An 18,701-nucleotide genomic window follows, 5' to 3' on the forward strand; every position below is an offset into this window, starting at 1 on the left:
ACACTCTGTACACACATGACTGTGTTAGTACCCACCCAGACAACGCAGTCATCAAGTTTGCAGATGATACCACCGTGGTGGGGCTCATCTCAGGGGGAGATGAGACGGCGTACAGAGCTGAAGTTCAGAGGCTGTCAGATTGGTGTGTAGATAACAACCTGGACCTCAATACCACCAAGACAAAAGAACTGGTAGTTGATTTCAGAAGGAGAAAGTCTGAGCTGCAGCCTGTCAGCATCAACGGGGAGTGTGTGGAAAGGGTCTCCAGTTTCAAGTTTCTGGGTGTGCACATAGACACAGACCTCCAATGGAGCTCTAACACCTCTGCGGTTTTAAAGAAGGCCCAACAGCGTCTCCACTTTCTGAGAATCCTCAGAAAAATGGACCTGAAGAAGGAGCTGCTGACCATCTTCTACCGCTGCTCCATTGAAAGTGTGCTGACATATTGCATCAGTGTTTGGTTCTCCAGCTGCACCGCAGCACACAGAAAGGCACTCCAGAGGGTCATCAATATGGCCCAAAAAATCATTGGACATCCTCTTCCGTCCCTGAAGGACCTGTACAGCACTCGCTGGGCACGCAGCATCCTACGGGACGGTACACACCCAGGACACCGGGTGTTTAAGCTGCTGCCGTCTGGCAGGAGGTTCAGGCTGCTGAGGTCCCGAACAAATAGACTCAAGGACAGCTTTTACAACAGGGCAATAGCCCTAATCAATGCAAATAGCTGACCTGACTGGCTACCTCCCTGGACTTTTTTTGGGGGGGGGTTAACAACGGTAAAAACAGTAATAATAATAATATTTATATTTATAACAAGGTGCAATAATAATTAATGTGCAATAATAACAGTGTGCAATACAAATACACTTATTCTTCTTTTTTATTACTAAGTTATTATACTGTGTTCTGTTGGTTGTGTTGGTTGTGTTGGTTGTGTTGTTTGTGTTGCGTTGTGTTGTATCGTGTCGTGTTGTGTTACATGTAATGCCGACGTAGGACAGTTTTCCAATTTCATTGTACTTTTGTACTATGTATGACTGTGCAATGACAATAAAGAGTTATCTTATCTTATCTATCTTATCTTGAAATACAAGTTTTCCACTACAATGTTCATGTGTTCATGTGTAATAAATTGATAACAGGGGTAATAGCTTTTTTTTTTATACTAAACATAGGTATGTACGGGAAGTTACACAACTGTTAATCATATCTCATTCAGGCCTACAAGATTAATGAGTCCCTGAAAATCACATACACCATAAGTTAGGTGAAGAGAGGTGATGGGAGACAAGAAATTTATCGTCTCATTACAGTCACGCTGTAAACATTAGCCCACCTAAGTCAGACCACATGCATCTCTGGCACAGAGTGCCATGTGGTCTGTGCCCCCAGTGCATGTGGCCCCCAGACCCAGTGTCCTGGTATCTGCAAATGAGCAACAGGTAAATGCACTGAATGAATAGCAAATACATAAAATATTTAAACTGCTTTCATGCTGAAAAAACATACTGTGCATTACAACAGGAGTTATGGGACTTGTTCCCCACTTGCCTATCGAAGTTGTGCACACTGTGATAATTTGGACAGATAATAAAAATAGGATTTATTGAACACTGCCCGACCCCAGATAGTTAACGCTGACAGCACATAGGTTAGTGTACTGGAACTTGTCCCCCTGTCATGTCAAAGTGCAGAACCAGTGACTGTATATGCCATACCCAGTGGATGTGTCTGAGCCAATCAGAGGAACTCATGTGAAAAGTGCTGCTTTTATGGAGAGGGGCTACAGCACGACCTCTGATAAAATCCTCCAATTTATTGGCCTTCATTCCAGTCAAATTCAGATACTAAATCCCACTGGAGTGTATAGCGCTTACTCCCAGTCCTCCTACACTGAATACTCTCCCTCACACAGGTAAGACAACTGCTGAATGCCAGTGGAAGTTTTTCTCATGTATAAAATGTGTTCATTTGACATTTTAAGCTTTGTATTTTAAACACCAGGAGGTGTTTTTTTCACTATTTAAGTTAAAAGATCAGGTTTTCTATAAGTCTTCATTTTATTTGAAATAACCACCTAAATAATACTTGCTATTGACAGCTTTTGCGTAGAAATGTGTTGGTAGCAATGAGTAGACCACCTCTTGCTTTCAGAGCTGCCTTAATTCTTCCTACATGACTCAAGCTCCAGACTTTAGTGGAGGCAGGATACATCCTAGAGAGGTCAGCTGTCTCTCACAGGATTGGCAAAGAAAGACAGACAGACATCCACATCACATTCACAGCCAATTAAGAATAACCTAATAATGAAGCCTCATCTGTTATTGGACTGTGGGAGGAGGCCAGAGCACCCACAGAAAACCCACGTTTGCACAAGGAGAACTTTCAATCTCCACAAAGAAAGGCCCAAGCTTGGATTTAAACCAGGACCTTCTTACTGTGAAGCAACAGGTCATCATGATGCAAGTCTCCTGTTCCAAAACATCTCAAAGGTGCTGTCTTGGATTCAGATCTGGAACTGTGAAGGTCATTTGAGTACCAGTAACAGTTTGAGATGTTTTGAGCTTTGTGACATGGTGCAGGATCCTGCTGGAAGCAGCCAAAAGAAGATGAGTATACAGTGGCTATAAAGGGACACAACAACTCTCAAGTAGACTTTGGTGTTTAAATGATGCTGATGTTGATACCCAGGGTACCAAGAAAATATCCCCTGGACCATTATACCACTACCAGCCTGAACCACTGAAACAAGAAAGGGTGGATCTGTACTTTCATGCAAACACGCCACTACCAGTGAAATGTCACACCAGAAATTGAGACTCATCAGATCAGGCAATCTTTTTCCAACCTTGTTTTGCATTTTGGACACTGTTTTTGCTCTTAGCTGACAGGAGTGGCACCTGGCGTGCTCTTCTGCTGCTGTAGCCCACCTGCTTCAAGATTTTAAGTCTTGCATGTTCAGAAATGCTCTTCAGCATTCTTATGTTCTAAAAAGTGATTATTTTAGTTAATGTTGCCTTCCTGTCACATCAAAGCAGTCCAGCTATTCTCCTTTGGCATCAACGAAGTGGCATGTGATGACTTTTTTAGAAAGACAGAAACAAAAACAATTCACATGCCCCATACAACTAAACAAAAACATCTTAGTCCAGCATTTCACAAGATAAAATAAATCCCATTAAAACATACCATTTGTGATGCCTGTCTGAACTCTACATGGACATGACTTTGACTTAAGAATTGTAAAAAATTACTTTTTCAATAGTTAAATAAATATCTACTAGATTACCAAAAACGATTTCCTAACAGCTGACAAAGACAAGTGATGAAATATTTTTTTTATATTCTTTTAGAAAAAGATGCAAAAAAATATAATGAAAACACCTCCATACACACACTGTAAACCCGAGGATGTTAGCAGAACTTAAAAAAATTAAGGCAAATTTCTTTTTCTTTTTTTTAAGTTAATGACATTTAAGTACTTGTACATTTTAACAACAATAAAACTAACATGTTTAAAAATTAAATTAAAAAATATTCAGTAACTGATACTTCAAGCTTTCAATCAGATGGACATAACATAACTGAGGAACAAGCACAGTGGAGTCATTTTTTCAGTTTAGCAAAACTCAATATTTATTCCTTACTTTTGTCATTATTTTAAATTCGACAAGAGTCAAACATCTGGACTCTAACAAGTCAAAATCATAAAACACAAAATTACAAACAAAAACCCCAAAAACTAAAAACTAACACAACCAACTGCTTCAGTTGCAGATTCAATTGAAAATGTGAGTGTATATATATCCCTACCCTCTATTACCCTCTGTTACACTTACAGTTATAGGTCACTATAACATTGATTACAGCATAAATTACAGTATAAACTAAAATCTGATGAGTCGTATCAGTATTTCCAGATTTTGACAAGAAACTAAACAATAATTTTAACAGAACATACTGTAGAACTGAAAGTTTAACTTATCTTGAACCAAGGTTTAGGCATTCATATTTGGTAGACCTGCCAAATTTTGGTGAAGATCAGGACAATTTCTGGAAAATAAAATTTTTAGTGTTTTTATTTTTTACTTAAATTATCACCTTCAATCCATATTCTGTTCAATCCTATCTGGCATGGCCTCTGTTAATCAGAGGATCATGTTACCTTTGTGCGAGGGGTTCTAGTGTTAACAAACACTTATACCTAACAAAGTAGCTGGTGAGTGGATTTATGATGGTATGTAATAACTATGGTCATCAATGTTTTCAGTTTTGTAGTCTAACAAATCAGTATGTGTAGCAAACTTTTCTTTGTTACATTTAGCATCTGCTTTGGCAAGGCCTGCAGTGCTGGCTGACAACTGCAGGTCCAACTAATTTTGTAGAAGGAACAAGTAAAATTGTTAATATTTTTGCTGTCTTCCTATGAAGAAAATTGTCATTTAAGGTCCATCTGCTAAAAATGAACAAAATTAGATTGTTGTTCATATAAATTTGTAGCTGATTTAACGAGGATGAAAGTTCATTCACTAACAGTTATGGTGAGCTCGGTGAAGGGAGTGGTCAGCTGTCGGTGTCATTTGAGGTTTAAGGACACACTGGATGACTTCCAGGCCAGTCTAGAGCAGTCTCTCAGCTGAATTCACCTTTGCCTTATATAGCCATGGCCTTGGTTTCTCAGTTCTAGATTTGGACTGAACACTGCGCCACTGCGACATCCAGCATTCGTTCTCTATAACAACAAGACTTTTTATCCAGGCTGTCTGCTAGATGTAACCCAGATTACTGCTTAACATCAAGTCTAAAAATCCTTTATTACCTTTTTTTTTCCATTCAGAAAATGGAAGACGAAATTTTTGCAGTTGTCATAGATAATGGATCTGGTATGTGCAAAGTTGGCTTTGCAGGAGATGATGCTCCACTTGCTGTGTTCCCCTCCATTGTTGGACGCCCCAGGCATCAGGTATTCCATCAAATATTCCTCAAAAGTACTTTATAAACCTCAAATACCCTGTAATTTTTGTAACAATTGTTTTTTTTCTTTGTTGCCCAGGGTGTAATGGTTGGTATGAGCCACAAAGACAGCTTTGTGGGTGATGAGGCACAGAGCAAAAGAGGAATCCTGACTCTCAAGTACCCCATTGAGCATGGTATTGTTACCAACTGGGATGACATGGAGATGCTCTGGCATCACATCTTTTACAATGAGCTGAGAGTTTCCCCTGAGGAGCATCCAGTCCTGCTCACAGAGGCCCCCCTGAACCCCAAGATAAACAGGGAAAGGATGGCACAGGTAATGAGGGCTGACGCCAGTTTACTCCTACTCCTTCAACCTACCTTAAACTATTTTTTTTCACCTTTGCAGATGCTTTGGGTTTCTATCTTTGCACTGTGATGCATCAGGAATGATGAGCTGCAACATGGGCACTGCTGTTTTTAAATTAGACTCATCAGACTTTAGCTGAAGTAGAAAACAAATGTTTAACTACACTGGTGTCTGCGTGAAGCAACTGATAAAAGCAGTGCAAATTACTGCACTCAGACTTATACAGTCAGTATAGCAAAAGAGTCATTTTATTACAGTATTCATGCTGCTGTTTCTGTAGGACTAAACACATGTGGTACATTTCATCTCAGACCACATTTTCTACTCAACCATTTCCTATGATGGACTTTATGATTTTGGATTTTATGGTGCAAAAATTAGATTTATTTATATGATTGCTGTGAAAATTTATCTTTATATATCAACTAATTTTCAAGATACACTAGCCATCAAAAGAACACGCCAATTTTTCCAGTTTTTTTATTGAAAATTATGTAGTTTAATGTCTCATTGCACTCTGAAATGAAAGCTACAAATAAGCAATTGCAGTTAAAAACTAAATCATGGAATCAATTTATAGACCAAAATGTATTCTTAACTTTTGACTCATCAAAGTAGCCACCTTTAGCAGATATAACAGCTGAACATGTGGCATTCTTTCTACAATAGAAATCAAATACTGTTCAGAAAGTTCTTCCCATATCTGTTGCAAAAGTACCCATAAATGTGTGCCACTTGTAGGTTGCTTTGCTTTCACTCTTCGGTCCAGTTTATCCCAAACCAGCTCAATAGGGTTTAAGTCTGGAGACTGTGCTGGAGACCATGTTTTCAAGCTTACCATCTTGTTCTTTTTTCCTGAGGGGGTTCTGGCATAGCTTGGACTTATGCTTACTGTAGGATGAACCCCTGACCAACTAGGCGCATACCAGAGGGTATTGCATGGTGCTACAGAATGCTGTGGTAGCCATTTTGGTTCAGGATGCCTCTTACTCTGTACAAGTCATTGACCCTGGATCCAGCTAAACAGCCTCAGAACATCACATTTCCTCCTCCATGTTTGACAGTTGATGCCACACACTGTGGAACCATCCTTTCACCTACTCAACGGTGTACAAAGATCCTGCGTGATGAACCAAAGATTTCAAATTTTGATTCATCAGTCCATAATACCTTCTTCCAGTCTTCAGTAGTCCAATGGTGGTGTTTCATGGCCCAGGCAAGCCTCTTTGTCTTATTCTTAGCAATGGCTTTCTGCTGCAACTCGTCCTATCAAACCTGCAGCTCAGTCTTCTCTTCAAAGTTGAAACTGAGACTTGCTTACTATGACCACCATTGAGCTGTGATTGAAGCTGTTGTCCTGTGAGCTGCCTATCATGCAAGCTGTGAACTCTCAGAAACGTATCCTCTCACTCAGTTTCGGCTTTGAGTCTGCCAGACCTCTTCCTGTCAGAAATTGCCAAAGTTTCTGAGTGCCTTTTGATGGTGAAAACTTTGCAAAGTCTGAAGACTTTCACAAAGATCCAGACTAGACAGTAAAATGTGGAAACATGACAGACCTGGAAACAGGGGAAACATGAAGCACAGAGACAAAAAGTAACCAGACGTGGAACACAGAGAAGGTACAGAAAACTGAAACTAGAAGCTAGAAAAAAACAACAAATTTAGCATGAACAGAAAACCATCAAGAGAACTCAAAACCATGAATAACAATACTCAAGGAATATAAATTAAACACAAACACAAAACACTAGGTCTCAGACCCAGTGCAGTGACACAAAAAGCTTAAATTTTTTAACCCATTTTTTGTTCCCTGAAAAAGGCCTTTTTGGGTAATTCTGAAATGTACATTATTATTCAGTTTTGGATAACCTTAGCTTTTTTTTTTTTTTTTACCTCTGGCAGTTCAATACTTATATTTGTTCCATTTCAAGCTATTCAATTTGATTCAATTCAATTCAATTCAATAAAACTTTATTGATCCCGAAGGTTGGCCCCAAAGGAAATTGGGTTAAGGCTGCCTGCCTTATGCCAGCGCCATCTTACCCTTCCGACCACACATACATTACACAAACATCACATGGGGAAGACAGGTCAGAGAGGTATAACAATGGAAAATGCACAACATGGGGAAAGACGAGGAGAAAAAAAGAACTCCCCCCAGACTGAGCTCCAACAGGGAGATCAGTTTGAGAACAGAAAAAAAGCACCTCAGCACAAAAAGCACATGAATCATCACATCTCACAACACAGAAGACATAAGCTTCGAAGGTATTTGGAGGGGTTGGGGGGGTGAGTGTAGGTCTGTGTCAGTGTACATGCGTATGTGTGTGTGTGTGTGTGTGTGTGTGTGTGTGTGTGTGTGTGTGTGTGTGTGTGTGTTCCGTGTTCAGCCGAGAGAAAGTGTCCTTTCACCCGGTTAGGAAAAAGTCAACAATCTTCGATCAATGCGGATGGCCTTGAAGGAGGGGGAAGAGAGTCACAGCAACAGTCTTTTTATCTACGGGAGAATTTTGTTATTCCCGTCAGAGCATCCAGCTGTCGCCAAGGGGAGCCGCATGGAAGTTGTTTTGGTTAGTGCGAACAAACTGCATCCAATTTTACAGTTGGTCTAATGTCCATCAGTGGCCACCAGGTCTCTCAATTCCCGTTGCAGAGCCATGTGCTTCTCCAAGATCTTATCCATATTGCCTTTAATAAACACAGTCTGAGTACTCACAACCCTGCCCATCGTCTATCATGTCGGCCAGCCTTGTGGGATTTTGAACAGGTGTACCCGCTTCTTGTTCTTCGATAAGCCAGGTCTGAGCCAGCTCTAATCAGCCAGAACTCTGTTATCATGGTTCCGAATTGGTAGATGTCGTTCAATGTCCTCCATTGAGAGTGTTGGCAGACACATGACGCAACCGACCATCGAATATCCGGCAGCAAACGTCTCCACAGGACAATCGGGCTCTCCCAAGCCTCTCGTCAAGAAGACGTTGTCAATTTGGTTAAGGGAGCAGTTGATCAAATCCATAATTCTTCTTTAGGTTTTTAGAGAATATGTCTGGGAGACTATCTGAGGGTTAGAGATAGGCAAGACTGTACAAAAGACACGAAAAGCCAAGCAGGAAAGACAAGGGAGGGAGAGGGAGAAGGAGAAAATGCGACCGCCTCCTTCAAGAGCCAAGAAAAGAAAGATTTGAACGGACGTGAACGACTTGAATTGCAATAAATAACTGGAAAACATGGGGTGTTCTAAAACTTTTGACTGTTAGTGTATATTTATTTGAAAAATGGTCCATTTAACCACTTTCAGAACTTTTTTGCTTTTGCACATTAAAGTCTGAGGCAATGTTTGAACAGTGTTTGAATATCTCACAAATTACTAAAGATAAAATCCTGAAATTTTTTACCATCAACATGAATCAGAATCTGTAATTTGGAAAAAATATATCAAAAAAATAATAGCCAAACTAAGTATTGGCTAGTCAAATATGGGTCGACGGATCATTTAAAATACATATATATATATATATATACATATTTAAATTATTAGATATATATATATATATATGTATATATATATATATATATATATATATATATATATATATATATATATATATATATATATATATATAATTATTATAGATATGTAATCTAATAATTATGAATTATTATATGTTGCACATTGGGTTAAAAGGACTTGAAACCAGTGTAGCTTTGTGAGTTTATCTTCTGCACATATATAGACATAGTACATGGTTACATGTTTGCACATAGTCTCACACAGCTGCTGTTAGGCACACTGCATTATGGTGAGTGGCCTGGCAACCGCTAGAGCTGCTCATTTCAAGAGATACTCCCTCTTGTGGTGTAATGGAGGAATAACTACCCTTCCAGCACTATGTCTCATTGGAGACTGGGGCAACAAATAAAGAAAATAACATATTTGAACAATCAGAACATTGTAACCAAACATTGTAAGTAAAAGATTACTTTTACTTACAATGTTTGGTTGGGGGTCTTGTTTTTGTCAGTAATGCCTTTCTTACCCTTACATATAAACATTAACATTTTCCACCACTTAACATTAACATCTGTCTAACTTACCAGTATCAAATCGGCTCATCTTAATTTCATAGCAGAATTAACACCGTCACTCTCCGTCAACGGTATGATTGGAATGTTTCCGGGTTTGTTTGTTTGTTTTTTTTGTTTTTTTTGCTATTGTTTTTCTCTCCTTCTCGTTTTTTTTCTCTCTTTTTCCCCCTCCTGTTTTTATGCTGCTCACCCTTGTACTTGGTTTCTTTCTTTATTTCTTTCACTGCTTCGATCACCTGCTTCCAGACTCATCCACAAACTTTATTTCGACACATATGCACAGCACGATTACACACAATCATGCGCTCAACGGCAGCACATTTACATCAGACAGACAGCGCACACAGTATAGGATACACACACTTAAGTCAAGCGTACTACTCATATTAGTAAATATGCACACACATAATCAGACTCAGGGAGCATCTCGCCACGCATTTTTTCTCTCTCTCCCTCTCTTTATTTATGAACTGGTGATGTATTCTCTCCACCTGTCTAAGCCACACACACAGCATACACCCCTAGTTATACAAACATATCTATGGGTGAACTAAGATTCGTTACATGGAATGTAAATGGAGCTGGCTCCAGAGAAAAGAGGTTAAAAATATTTAACCAACTCAAAAAACTACAGGCAGATGTTGTCCTTTTACAAGAGACCCACAGACCTCTTAAAGGTTCGAATGAACTTAAAACACCTGAGTTTCCTAATGTGTTCTCAGCTTGTTATAATTCTAGACAAAGGGGAGTAGCAATTTTAATACATAAAAATATTAATTTCACAGTACTCGATACAGTTATAGATCCAGAGGGCAGATTCTTAATCATTAAACTATCTATATGTGATAAAAAGCTATGTATTGTAAGTGTATATGGTCCAAATGTTGATGATCCCTCATTTTTTCACAGTTTTTTCAGTGCACTCTCTGAACACTTAGATGGCACACTTGTTCTTGGAGGCGACCTCAACCTTGGACTAAATGAAGAAATGGATAGGCTCAATACAGCAGGAACTCAGCGTAATTGGCAGTCCACAAATATAATCAAACAGTATATGAGCGACTTTGGTCTTTGCGATGCATGGCGCTCCCTCCACCCCAACAGTAAGGAATATTCTGTCTTCTCACATGTTCATCACTCCTACTCTCGTCTGGATTATTTTTTGGTCAGCAGCTCACTGCTGAGTGACATTTCAGACACTGAGATTCATCCTATAGCTGTCAGCGATCATGCTCCTGTATCTTTAACACTAACGCACAAGAATAATACTACGCCAAGTAAAAACTGGAGATTTAATACTTCACTGCTTAAAGATGAAGACTTTATTAAATATTTTAAAAAAGAGTGGACTTCATATTTAGACTTTAATGACACTCCCGGAACATCAGCTTCTGTTCTATGGGAAGCAGGGAAAGCTGTGATGAGAGGTAAAATAATTTCTTTCTCATCACATAAAAAGAAAGAAGAAAACAAAAATATTCAGGAATTAGAAAAAACCATCAAATCCCTAGAAGAAGCCTACGCGTACCACCAAGATCAGGAAACATTGAACAAAATACGCAAAACAAAACTAGAATTAAATGAGATAATTGATAAAAAAACAAAATTCTTAGTACAAAGACTACGCTTACAAAATTATGAACATAGTAATAAATCCGGTCAATTTCTAGCAAACCAGCTAAAAATAAATAAAGAAAAAACAACTATATGTGCTGTTCAAGATTCATCTGGGAACACAGTATATGACCCGAAACAAATAAACAACATTTTCAGGGATTTCTATAAAACGTTGTATTCACCACAAATAAACCCATCTAAAAAGGAAATTGATCAGTTTTTAGACAACATAACTCTCCCAAAATTATTAGACACTCAAGCAATGGCACTAGATTCGCCACTGACACCAGGTGAACTCCAGGAAGCCCTGATAAGTATGCCCAATAATAAGGCTCCAGGCCCAGATGGCTTTCCTGCAGAATTCTACAAAGAATTCTGGACGATTCTAGCACCAGTTTTATACAGAACGTTGTTGGAAATCAAAGAAAATGGCAGACTTCCATCAAATATGAATTCTGCAAACATTAATCTCTTACTAAAACCAGGCAAAGACCCTGTATATCCCTCAAGCTATCGTCCAATATCCCTTATAAATGTAGACCTCAAAATAATCTGCAAAGCTCTCTCAAAGAGATTAGAGAAAATAACCCCCCTCTTAATTCATCCTGACCAAACTGGTTTCATAAAAGGTAGGCACTCATCAACAAATACACGTAGATTACTTAATTTGATAGACTACTCATACAGTAAAAACCTTGAAACTACAATATTTTCTTTAGATGCAGAAAAAGCGTTTGACAGAGTTAACTGGAAATTTCTATTTGCAACTTTACACAAATTTGGTTTTGGATCTTCTTTCATCAACTGGTTAAAAATATTATATAATTCCCCAACAGCTTGTGTGAGAACAAATGACCAGACATCCTCCAGCTTCTGTCTCCTGAGGGGCACCAGGCAGGGATGCCCACTCTCCCCTTCACTGTTTGCAATTTTTATCGAACCACTAGCAGCAGCAATTAGACAGAATTCAGTAATTAAGGGCATAAAATGCAAGAATGTAGAACATAAAATCAGCCTTTATGCGGATGATGTGTTACTCTTTCTCCAAAATTCACAAACCAATATCTCTGGGGTGATTGAACTGATAAACTCTTTTGCAAGAATATCAGATTACTCAATTAACTGGTCAAAATCTACAGTCCTTCCGATTAATTGCTCCTTCCATAATTCCTCTTCTACTCCACTGCAATCGGGAAATATAAAATATTTAGGTATTAATGTATCTCCCAAGCTTGCAGATCTAACTAAATTAAACCATATCCCACTTTTAAAGAAGGTAGAAGGTGATCTGGCTAGGTGGAAATGTCTACCCATATCACTCATGGGAAGGGTTGCCGCTATAAAAATGATGGTATTACCAAAAATAAATTATTTATTCTCAATGATCCCAACTAAACCGCCACAAGATTGGTTCAGATCTCTAGATTCATATATGTCCAAATTCCTTTGGAAAAATAAGCCCCCACGTATAAGCTTAAAAACACTACAAAAGACCAAGGATAAAGGAGGATTAGAACTACCTAACTTTCAGCACTACTTCTTAGCCAACAGGCTTCAGTTTATCTCAGGATGGCAAAAACATACCCTCTTAGATGAACCTTGGCTAGATGTAGAACAAGCACTTTGCAATAATCTAGAGATTTCAGATCTACCATTTATCAGCTCAAACATCCAACGACATGAATGCTTCAAAAGCATCAACATCAGCTCTTCTCTGACAGCGTGGTGGGAGTTTCTAAAATTGACGGAGTCTTCATTAATCCCATGCAAACGTACACCTATCTGGAACAACCCTGACATATTACAAAACAATAATATGATAAACTTTTCAGATTGGAGTAGTAAAGGAATCAAATACTTAGAACATATACTAGAAGGAACAGAATTTATTTCATTTGACAGACTAGTTACACAATATGGGATCAACAAGAAAAGATTTTTAGAATATCAACAAATTAAATCCATAATAAAAAAGAGATTTAAACCGGGTCAAGTTGAACTACAAACGCCACCAAGTGTGGTTCAATTTCTTACTCTTAAAACCCCCAAATTACTATCCAAAATATACAGAATGCTTTCTAAAACAGATGAATCAATATCACTTCCTATTGCAAAATGGGAAGCGGATTTATCAGTTAACTTTGACCAAAACTTCTGGTCTCAGATTTGCTTAAAAACCTTTCATCTAATTAGAAATCCCAGTCTTCAATTAATTCAATACAAAATACTACATAGAGTGCACTATACAGGCCATCGGATGTTCAAGATGGGCTTTACGTCTACCAACAACTGCTCACACTGCCAAACCAATTCACCGGACAATTATATCCACGCTCTTTGGTTCTGTCCACCAGTTCAGAAGTTTTGGCGCGAGATATGTGAAGACTTATCAAAGTGTCTGAAATGTAACATTCCAACTTCCCCTTTAGTATGTTTGTTGGGCAGCTTAGATAATGTCACTCCGGAAAAGAATATAGCCCATATGGTTTTCACTGCCCTATGCATAGCCAAGAAAACAGTCCTCATGAACTGGAAAAATAAAATAATCTTAATTCTAACCAATATAGAAATTATTTATTAGATTACATTAGTCTTGATACAGCCTCTGCCACCACATCAGATCAATTGCTCTGGGCTCCTTTGATCAGCTCCATCACCTAGTGGGGGTGGGGGGTCTTAGTTTGGTCCCACCTTCACTGTTGTGATTGGTGTGGGGGTAGGGACAGGCTTAGGGCATCAGGGGGTTCCCCGGGAGCATCTTCCTTGGGGGCTCAACCCGGGATAACGGTCATGGCCAATTAGGGGCTCTGTTGGCTCTTAGGTGACGGTTTCCTCGTGGCTGCGTGCAGCAGGGCTAGGGGAGGGTCTGTGCTGACGGACGTGGGTTACTGACCTGGTAGCCTGGCTGCCCCTGGGTGGGTCCGGGATGGGCGTGAGGTTCTGGGGGCACTCCGTCTCTGGGCTGGGGCCCTGGCCAAGCCTCAGGGGCTTGGGTCCTGGTTGGTGTGTTGCCGGGGTTGTGGGCGGGTGGGTGTATGGGGGCCCAGTCCTGGCGCAGGGTGCCGCCTGTGCATCGAACCACCTGGGGGCTCTTCAACTGGTGGGGGAGGTTGTCAAATCCTGCAGGAGATTTCCTCTCTTCAGGAACTCTCTCTGCAGGAGGGGAGATACAGGAGAGGTGGAGGAAGATCTCAGCCTGGGCGTCTATTGTCTTGTGTAGTCTGGAAGATGAGTGGATGATGGGGTGGGTGCAGTTTTCTCTGTGGTGGGGTCGGGTGGACTGTCCCGGGCTCTGTGGGGCTGGGCGGCGTTGCTGCACTGGGCCCCGGTCCAGATGGGCCTGGGCCCCCCTTTCCCTGGCGGGTTGCAGAGTATGGGGGTGCCTACTGGGGTCAGCGGGGGAGCTGGCCCCAGGGAGGGTCACTTGCCCCTCCCTTCCTTCCCTCCCCATCTCCAGCTGCCTCCCTCTTCCCGCTCCACCACAATCACCCACACATGCAGGGCCTTGGGGTAGGGGTGTGTCACCAGGGTGCAGAGGAGACATCCCCCCCTCTGTCCCCTTCTGGCTGCCTCTGCCTCAATTTTATCCCACAACTTAGACATTCACATTACTCACACTCTCATTACACATACATATAGGATCTTGGGGGTGGGCACGCTACACGGATTCCAAATTACCATCAGGGTGTACACCTCACCCCTGGCGTCGTTGCCCACCTCTCAATTTTAAATACACGTAGACATTGAGGGCTAGCAGGAGGGGCTATACGCTTACCTGCTGCTCTGGCAGGTAGCTCCATGCCCTCCTGGGTTTTAAATGCACCTTAGAACACACATACATCAACACTACATAAGAGCGGGTGGAGGGAGGTTTGGAGTCTTCCTACACCCCCGTTCTCTGCGGCCTGCTGGAGCGGGGGGGGCTAGGAGGAGGAGTTGGCCGTCCGACTGGGGTCTGGAATGTGGGGCCTCCCTGCTGCTGCGGAGTCGGGGCAGTCTGCTTCTCCCCACCGCAGGGAAAAGGGTAACATCACCTGGGTCTGGGCGCAGTTTCCCCCTCCAGGGGCAAGGGTACCTAGACCCGGGGCTTAGAGTACGCTTGGGGAGTGTGATTGTGTGTACAGCGTCTCTTTATGTCCGTCTCCACGTTGGGTGAGTGTTGAGTAATTGTATATGAGAGCATAAGGGTGGGAATAGATGTTTGTATCTGTGTGTGCCTGTTTGTCTGTGTCTATATGTCAGGTTGGGTATCAGACGCCACCTCTCTGGGGACATCTCAGGCCCTCCAAGGTTTGGAGGCCCATCTCCCCCCACCACTTCCCCTGCCGGTGGCAGACGCCCTCAGACATCGGTGCGTTGGTGGTTCTTTGTGTCCGGGGGTGGGCGCCCAGGTACCCACCGGCTCACTCCTTGGCGGCTGCTTATCGGGGCCTGGAGCCTGGGGCTCGCTCGGGCCACTTCGGGGATGGGGTGCCCTCGGCCTCTCAGCCCGGGACTCGGTCACTCAGGCACAGCTGGCTGCCGGCGGAGCTCACGGGCACGTCACTGCAACCCCCCCCCGGCTTCTGCTCCGCGGCTGCTGAGTGACCCCTCATCTGGGACTCTCCTCAGCTCTTTCTGGGATAGTGGCGCGGCTGCCCCTCTGTTGGTCTTCCTTGGTCTCTTGTGTTCTGGGGGCCTCTGGATGTCTGGAGTTTTGATCTCCTCCATACCTGCTTCATGCCCTGGAGGACGGGGCAGTGGCCCCCCACACCCTCTAGCAGATCATTACATGAAGGAACCTTTTAAAAACAAGCGCGTTCATGCTCACAGGTGCACACACGGGTGATCACACACACAAACTACACCCTTTTTGGCTCCTACCTCAAAGCACACTGTGCGCTGTCGATCTTACGTGCTGCACAATAATGTTTAATATTTAGTATTTACTGTCATATTCCCATATATCATTGTGATGTTGTTTATTACTCTCGTTTTCTTCTGCTTGCTTTCTTTTTTTCTTTCTCAACAGGTGATCCAGGTGATCGATATATGTATTTTTTGTCTGCTTATTCTGTTGGTTTTTGGTTTTTGCCCTTCTCCCCCGTCCCTCTTCTCAGCTGTTTTTCTTTCCCTCTTTCTTTCTCCCCTTTCTTTCCACCAGTCAAGTCTGTCCCGTATTCAGCAAGTGAAAATAAAATAAACAATAAAAGGTGAATCAAATGGACCATTACGGCAAGGCTGGGATGGTCCATTTGGTAAAGTAAATCCGTTGGGCATCTTTCTTCGCCTTTAGACAATAATTCTGATGGCAAAAGAACCAAACGGGACAGGTTAAAAAAAAAAAAAAAAAAAAAAAAAAAAACATTTTCCACCATACAATGTATGCAAACTGGAGATAGTTGAGGACAATACTTGTTTGATTTGAGACAGAATGACCAATGTGAGCTTATTTCAGAGTACTTTGGCTTTTAATTTCACTGATGACCTCTTTTCTCCTGCTCTCCTCCAGGCCATGTTTGAGACCTTCAACACTCCTGCCATGTATGTGGCCATCCAGGCAGTGCTGTCCCTGTACGCCTCTGGTCGTACCACTGGTATTGTCACAGACTCCGGTGATGGTGTGACCCACACTGTGCCCATCTATGAAGGTTACGCTCTGCCCCATGCCATCCTCAGGTTGGACCTGGCTGGCAGGGACCTCACAGACTACCTTGGTAAAATCCTCACTGAGAGGGGCTACAGCTTCACTACCACAGGTGAGCACATCGACAAAGTCAAGAGAAGATGTGTAAAACTAGGAAAAAATTTAAAATCACAATAAAAAGTTGGGGGTTTTCTTGTCTGGCAGCTGAGCATGAGATTGTACGTGACATCAAGGAGAAGCTGTGCTATGTTGCATTGGACTTTGAGAGAGAGCTTGAAAGAGCTGCCTGTTCTTCGTCATTGGATAAGAACTATGAGCTGCCTGATGGACAGGTCATCACCATTGGGAACGAGAGGTTCCGTTGCCCAGAGGCTCTCTTCCAGCCCTCATTCCTTGGTAAGCAGCAGCAGCTTTCAGACAGATTTCTGTGATTTGTAAAAAGTAGTCCTTAGCAAGGCTAACCTTAACCCCAAACTTTCCAACTCTCCACAGGTATGGAGGCTTGTGGCATCCATGAAACTACCTTTAACAGCATCATGAAGTGTGACGTGGACATCCGTAAGGACCTGTACGCCAACACTGTGCTGTCTGGAGGTACCACCATGTACAAAAGCATTGCTGAACGCATGCAGAAGGAGATCACTTTCCTGGCACCCAAAAACCTAAAGATCAAGGTAAAGTTATTGCTTCTTATGTACTCTTTCATACTCACTCTTTTTTTTAAAGGTGCTTCACTTTCACACAAACAAGGTAATTAACACTGTGCTGAATTTGTATGTCTGGCAGAATGTAAGTGCACTTCCTAAAAGTCTTCATTGCTGAACCCTCTTCATCTCTGCCCTTGCAGATTATTGCTTCCCCAGAGAGGAAGTACTCTGTATGGATTGGAGGCTCCATCCTGGCTTCTCTGTCCACCTTCCAGGACATGTGGATCAGCAAGCAGGAGTACGATGAGTCCGGCCCCAGCATTGTCCACAGAAAGTGCTTCTAGACAGACTGCCTCAACCTATCAAAGCACACACTGCTACAAACCCCATAGTGACTGTCTCGGCATACATGTCTACACCACCAGAATGACGTATGCCAAGCCTACACCTCTTCCATTTTTCATTCATCACTCTGGGTATGGCGCCATGCACCCTGATGGGGAGAAATTCTTCCAAGTTTATTTCCAAAATTTAGCCCACTGATGTTGGAAATGTTTTTATGATAACACTCAGTACATTAGTAAATTTATAAATCAAGCAAAATTCTATTTTTTTGTTCTGCCTAATTTGCACAACTTCTGTTTTTTGCTTCACTATTACTTTATTATTACACATATAGTTTCACACTAATGCTCTTATTAACTATCAGTGTTCTTCCCAGTGAAATCTGGAAAATCTACATCTTACAGATTGAACAATTTCATAATATAGTGAAATGCAGAGATTGGGTTCAGCTTCGTGAAGATGTATTTGACAAATTTTGTGGTGTAAAACACAATATTGAACACTGATTGAAAGTTAACAAGAAAACTGAAAGTATGCACTGGAAGGGGTAATCAGTCTTGAGACAAAATGCCATGGTTGCTCATTTGAATTGTCCAGCATCAAATTAGTCATAAACTGAAGCAGGTTTATGCAGCACATCCATATCCATCCAGCTAACAAAGACACACAAACTCTGAAATCAGCAACCAATCACATTCCAGATGTGTGTTCACAAAACACAATGAGTGATGTAGACTTCAGAAAAATTGTCCCCTTACTAAATGAAAACATTGTTATTCCCTCGCACTGATTTTCTTGTGGGCACAGCCTGCCCGGTGTGGAAAAACTTTGCTAGTTTTATTAATAGCCATCTGCTATAATGAATGGAGGGAAAGACTTTATCTTATTTTTCTGCAAATATTGATTTATAAAGATGAATTAATAGCACAATGTAAAGGTAAAAGCCGTGCCCTAATGACTTAATTTTGTTTTATGTTTTAGTACTTTTTTATCAGCAGACTTTTCTTTTTCTTAGAGATGCACTGTATTTAGGTGATTAATGAGGGTTTCT

General features: G+C 41.4%; 1 protein-coding gene across 2 annotated transcripts; it reads left to right on the plus strand.

Annotated features, from left to right (window-relative positions):
* The first annotated feature begins 1,843 nt into the window (after positions 1-1,843).
* LOC100694447 (actin, cytoplasmic 2-like) lies at positions 1,844-18,683 on the plus strand. 2 transcript variants are annotated; one of them, XM_003455947.4, is made up of 7 exons: positions 1,844-1,918; positions 4,841-4,966; positions 5,057-5,296; positions 16,524-16,770; positions 16,863-17,054; positions 17,151-17,332; positions 17,506-18,683. In XM_003455947.4, exons 2-7 carry the CDS (start codon positions 4,844-4,846, stop codon positions 17,647-17,649), a joined length of 1,128 nt encoding a protein of 375 aa, XP_003455995.1. In that variant the 5' UTR covers positions 1,844-1,918; positions 4,841-4,843; the 3' UTR covers positions 17,650-18,683. The 2 variants fall into 2 exon arrangements, with proteins under 2 accessions (XP_003455995.1, XP_025764073.1); XM_025908288.1 differs by lacking the exons at positions 1,844-1,918; positions 4,841-4,966; positions 5,057-5,296 and adding an exon at positions 7,870-7,899 and having other exon boundaries at positions 17,506-18,680.
* Positions 18,684-18,701: the final 18 nt, after the last annotated feature.

The sequence above is a fragment of the Oreochromis niloticus genome, linkage group LG6 (assembly GCF_001858045.2).
Source record: "Oreochromis niloticus isolate F11D_XX linkage group LG6, O_niloticus_UMD_NMBU, whole genome shotgun sequence".
In the NCBI taxonomy this organism is placed as follows: Eukaryota; Metazoa; Chordata; class Actinopteri; order Cichliformes; family Cichlidae; genus Oreochromis; species Oreochromis niloticus.

What these genes read in the sequence shown, in the direction of transcription:
- LOC100694447 (XM_003455947.4), top strand. Translation starts at nt 4,844, where the DNA reads ATGGAAGACGAAATTTTTGCAGTTGTCATAGATAATGGATCTGGTATG. An exon ending in ACAGGGAAAGGATGGCACAG is followed by an intron (nt 5,297 to 16,523) that starts GTAATGAGGGCT and finishes GCTCTCCTCCAG; the next exon opens with GCCATGTTTGAGACCTTCAA. An exon ending in CTTCCAGCCCTCATTCCTTG is followed by an intron (nt 17,055 to 17,150) that starts GTAAGCAGCAGC and finishes AACTCTCCACAG; the next exon opens with GTATGGAGGCTTGTGGCATC.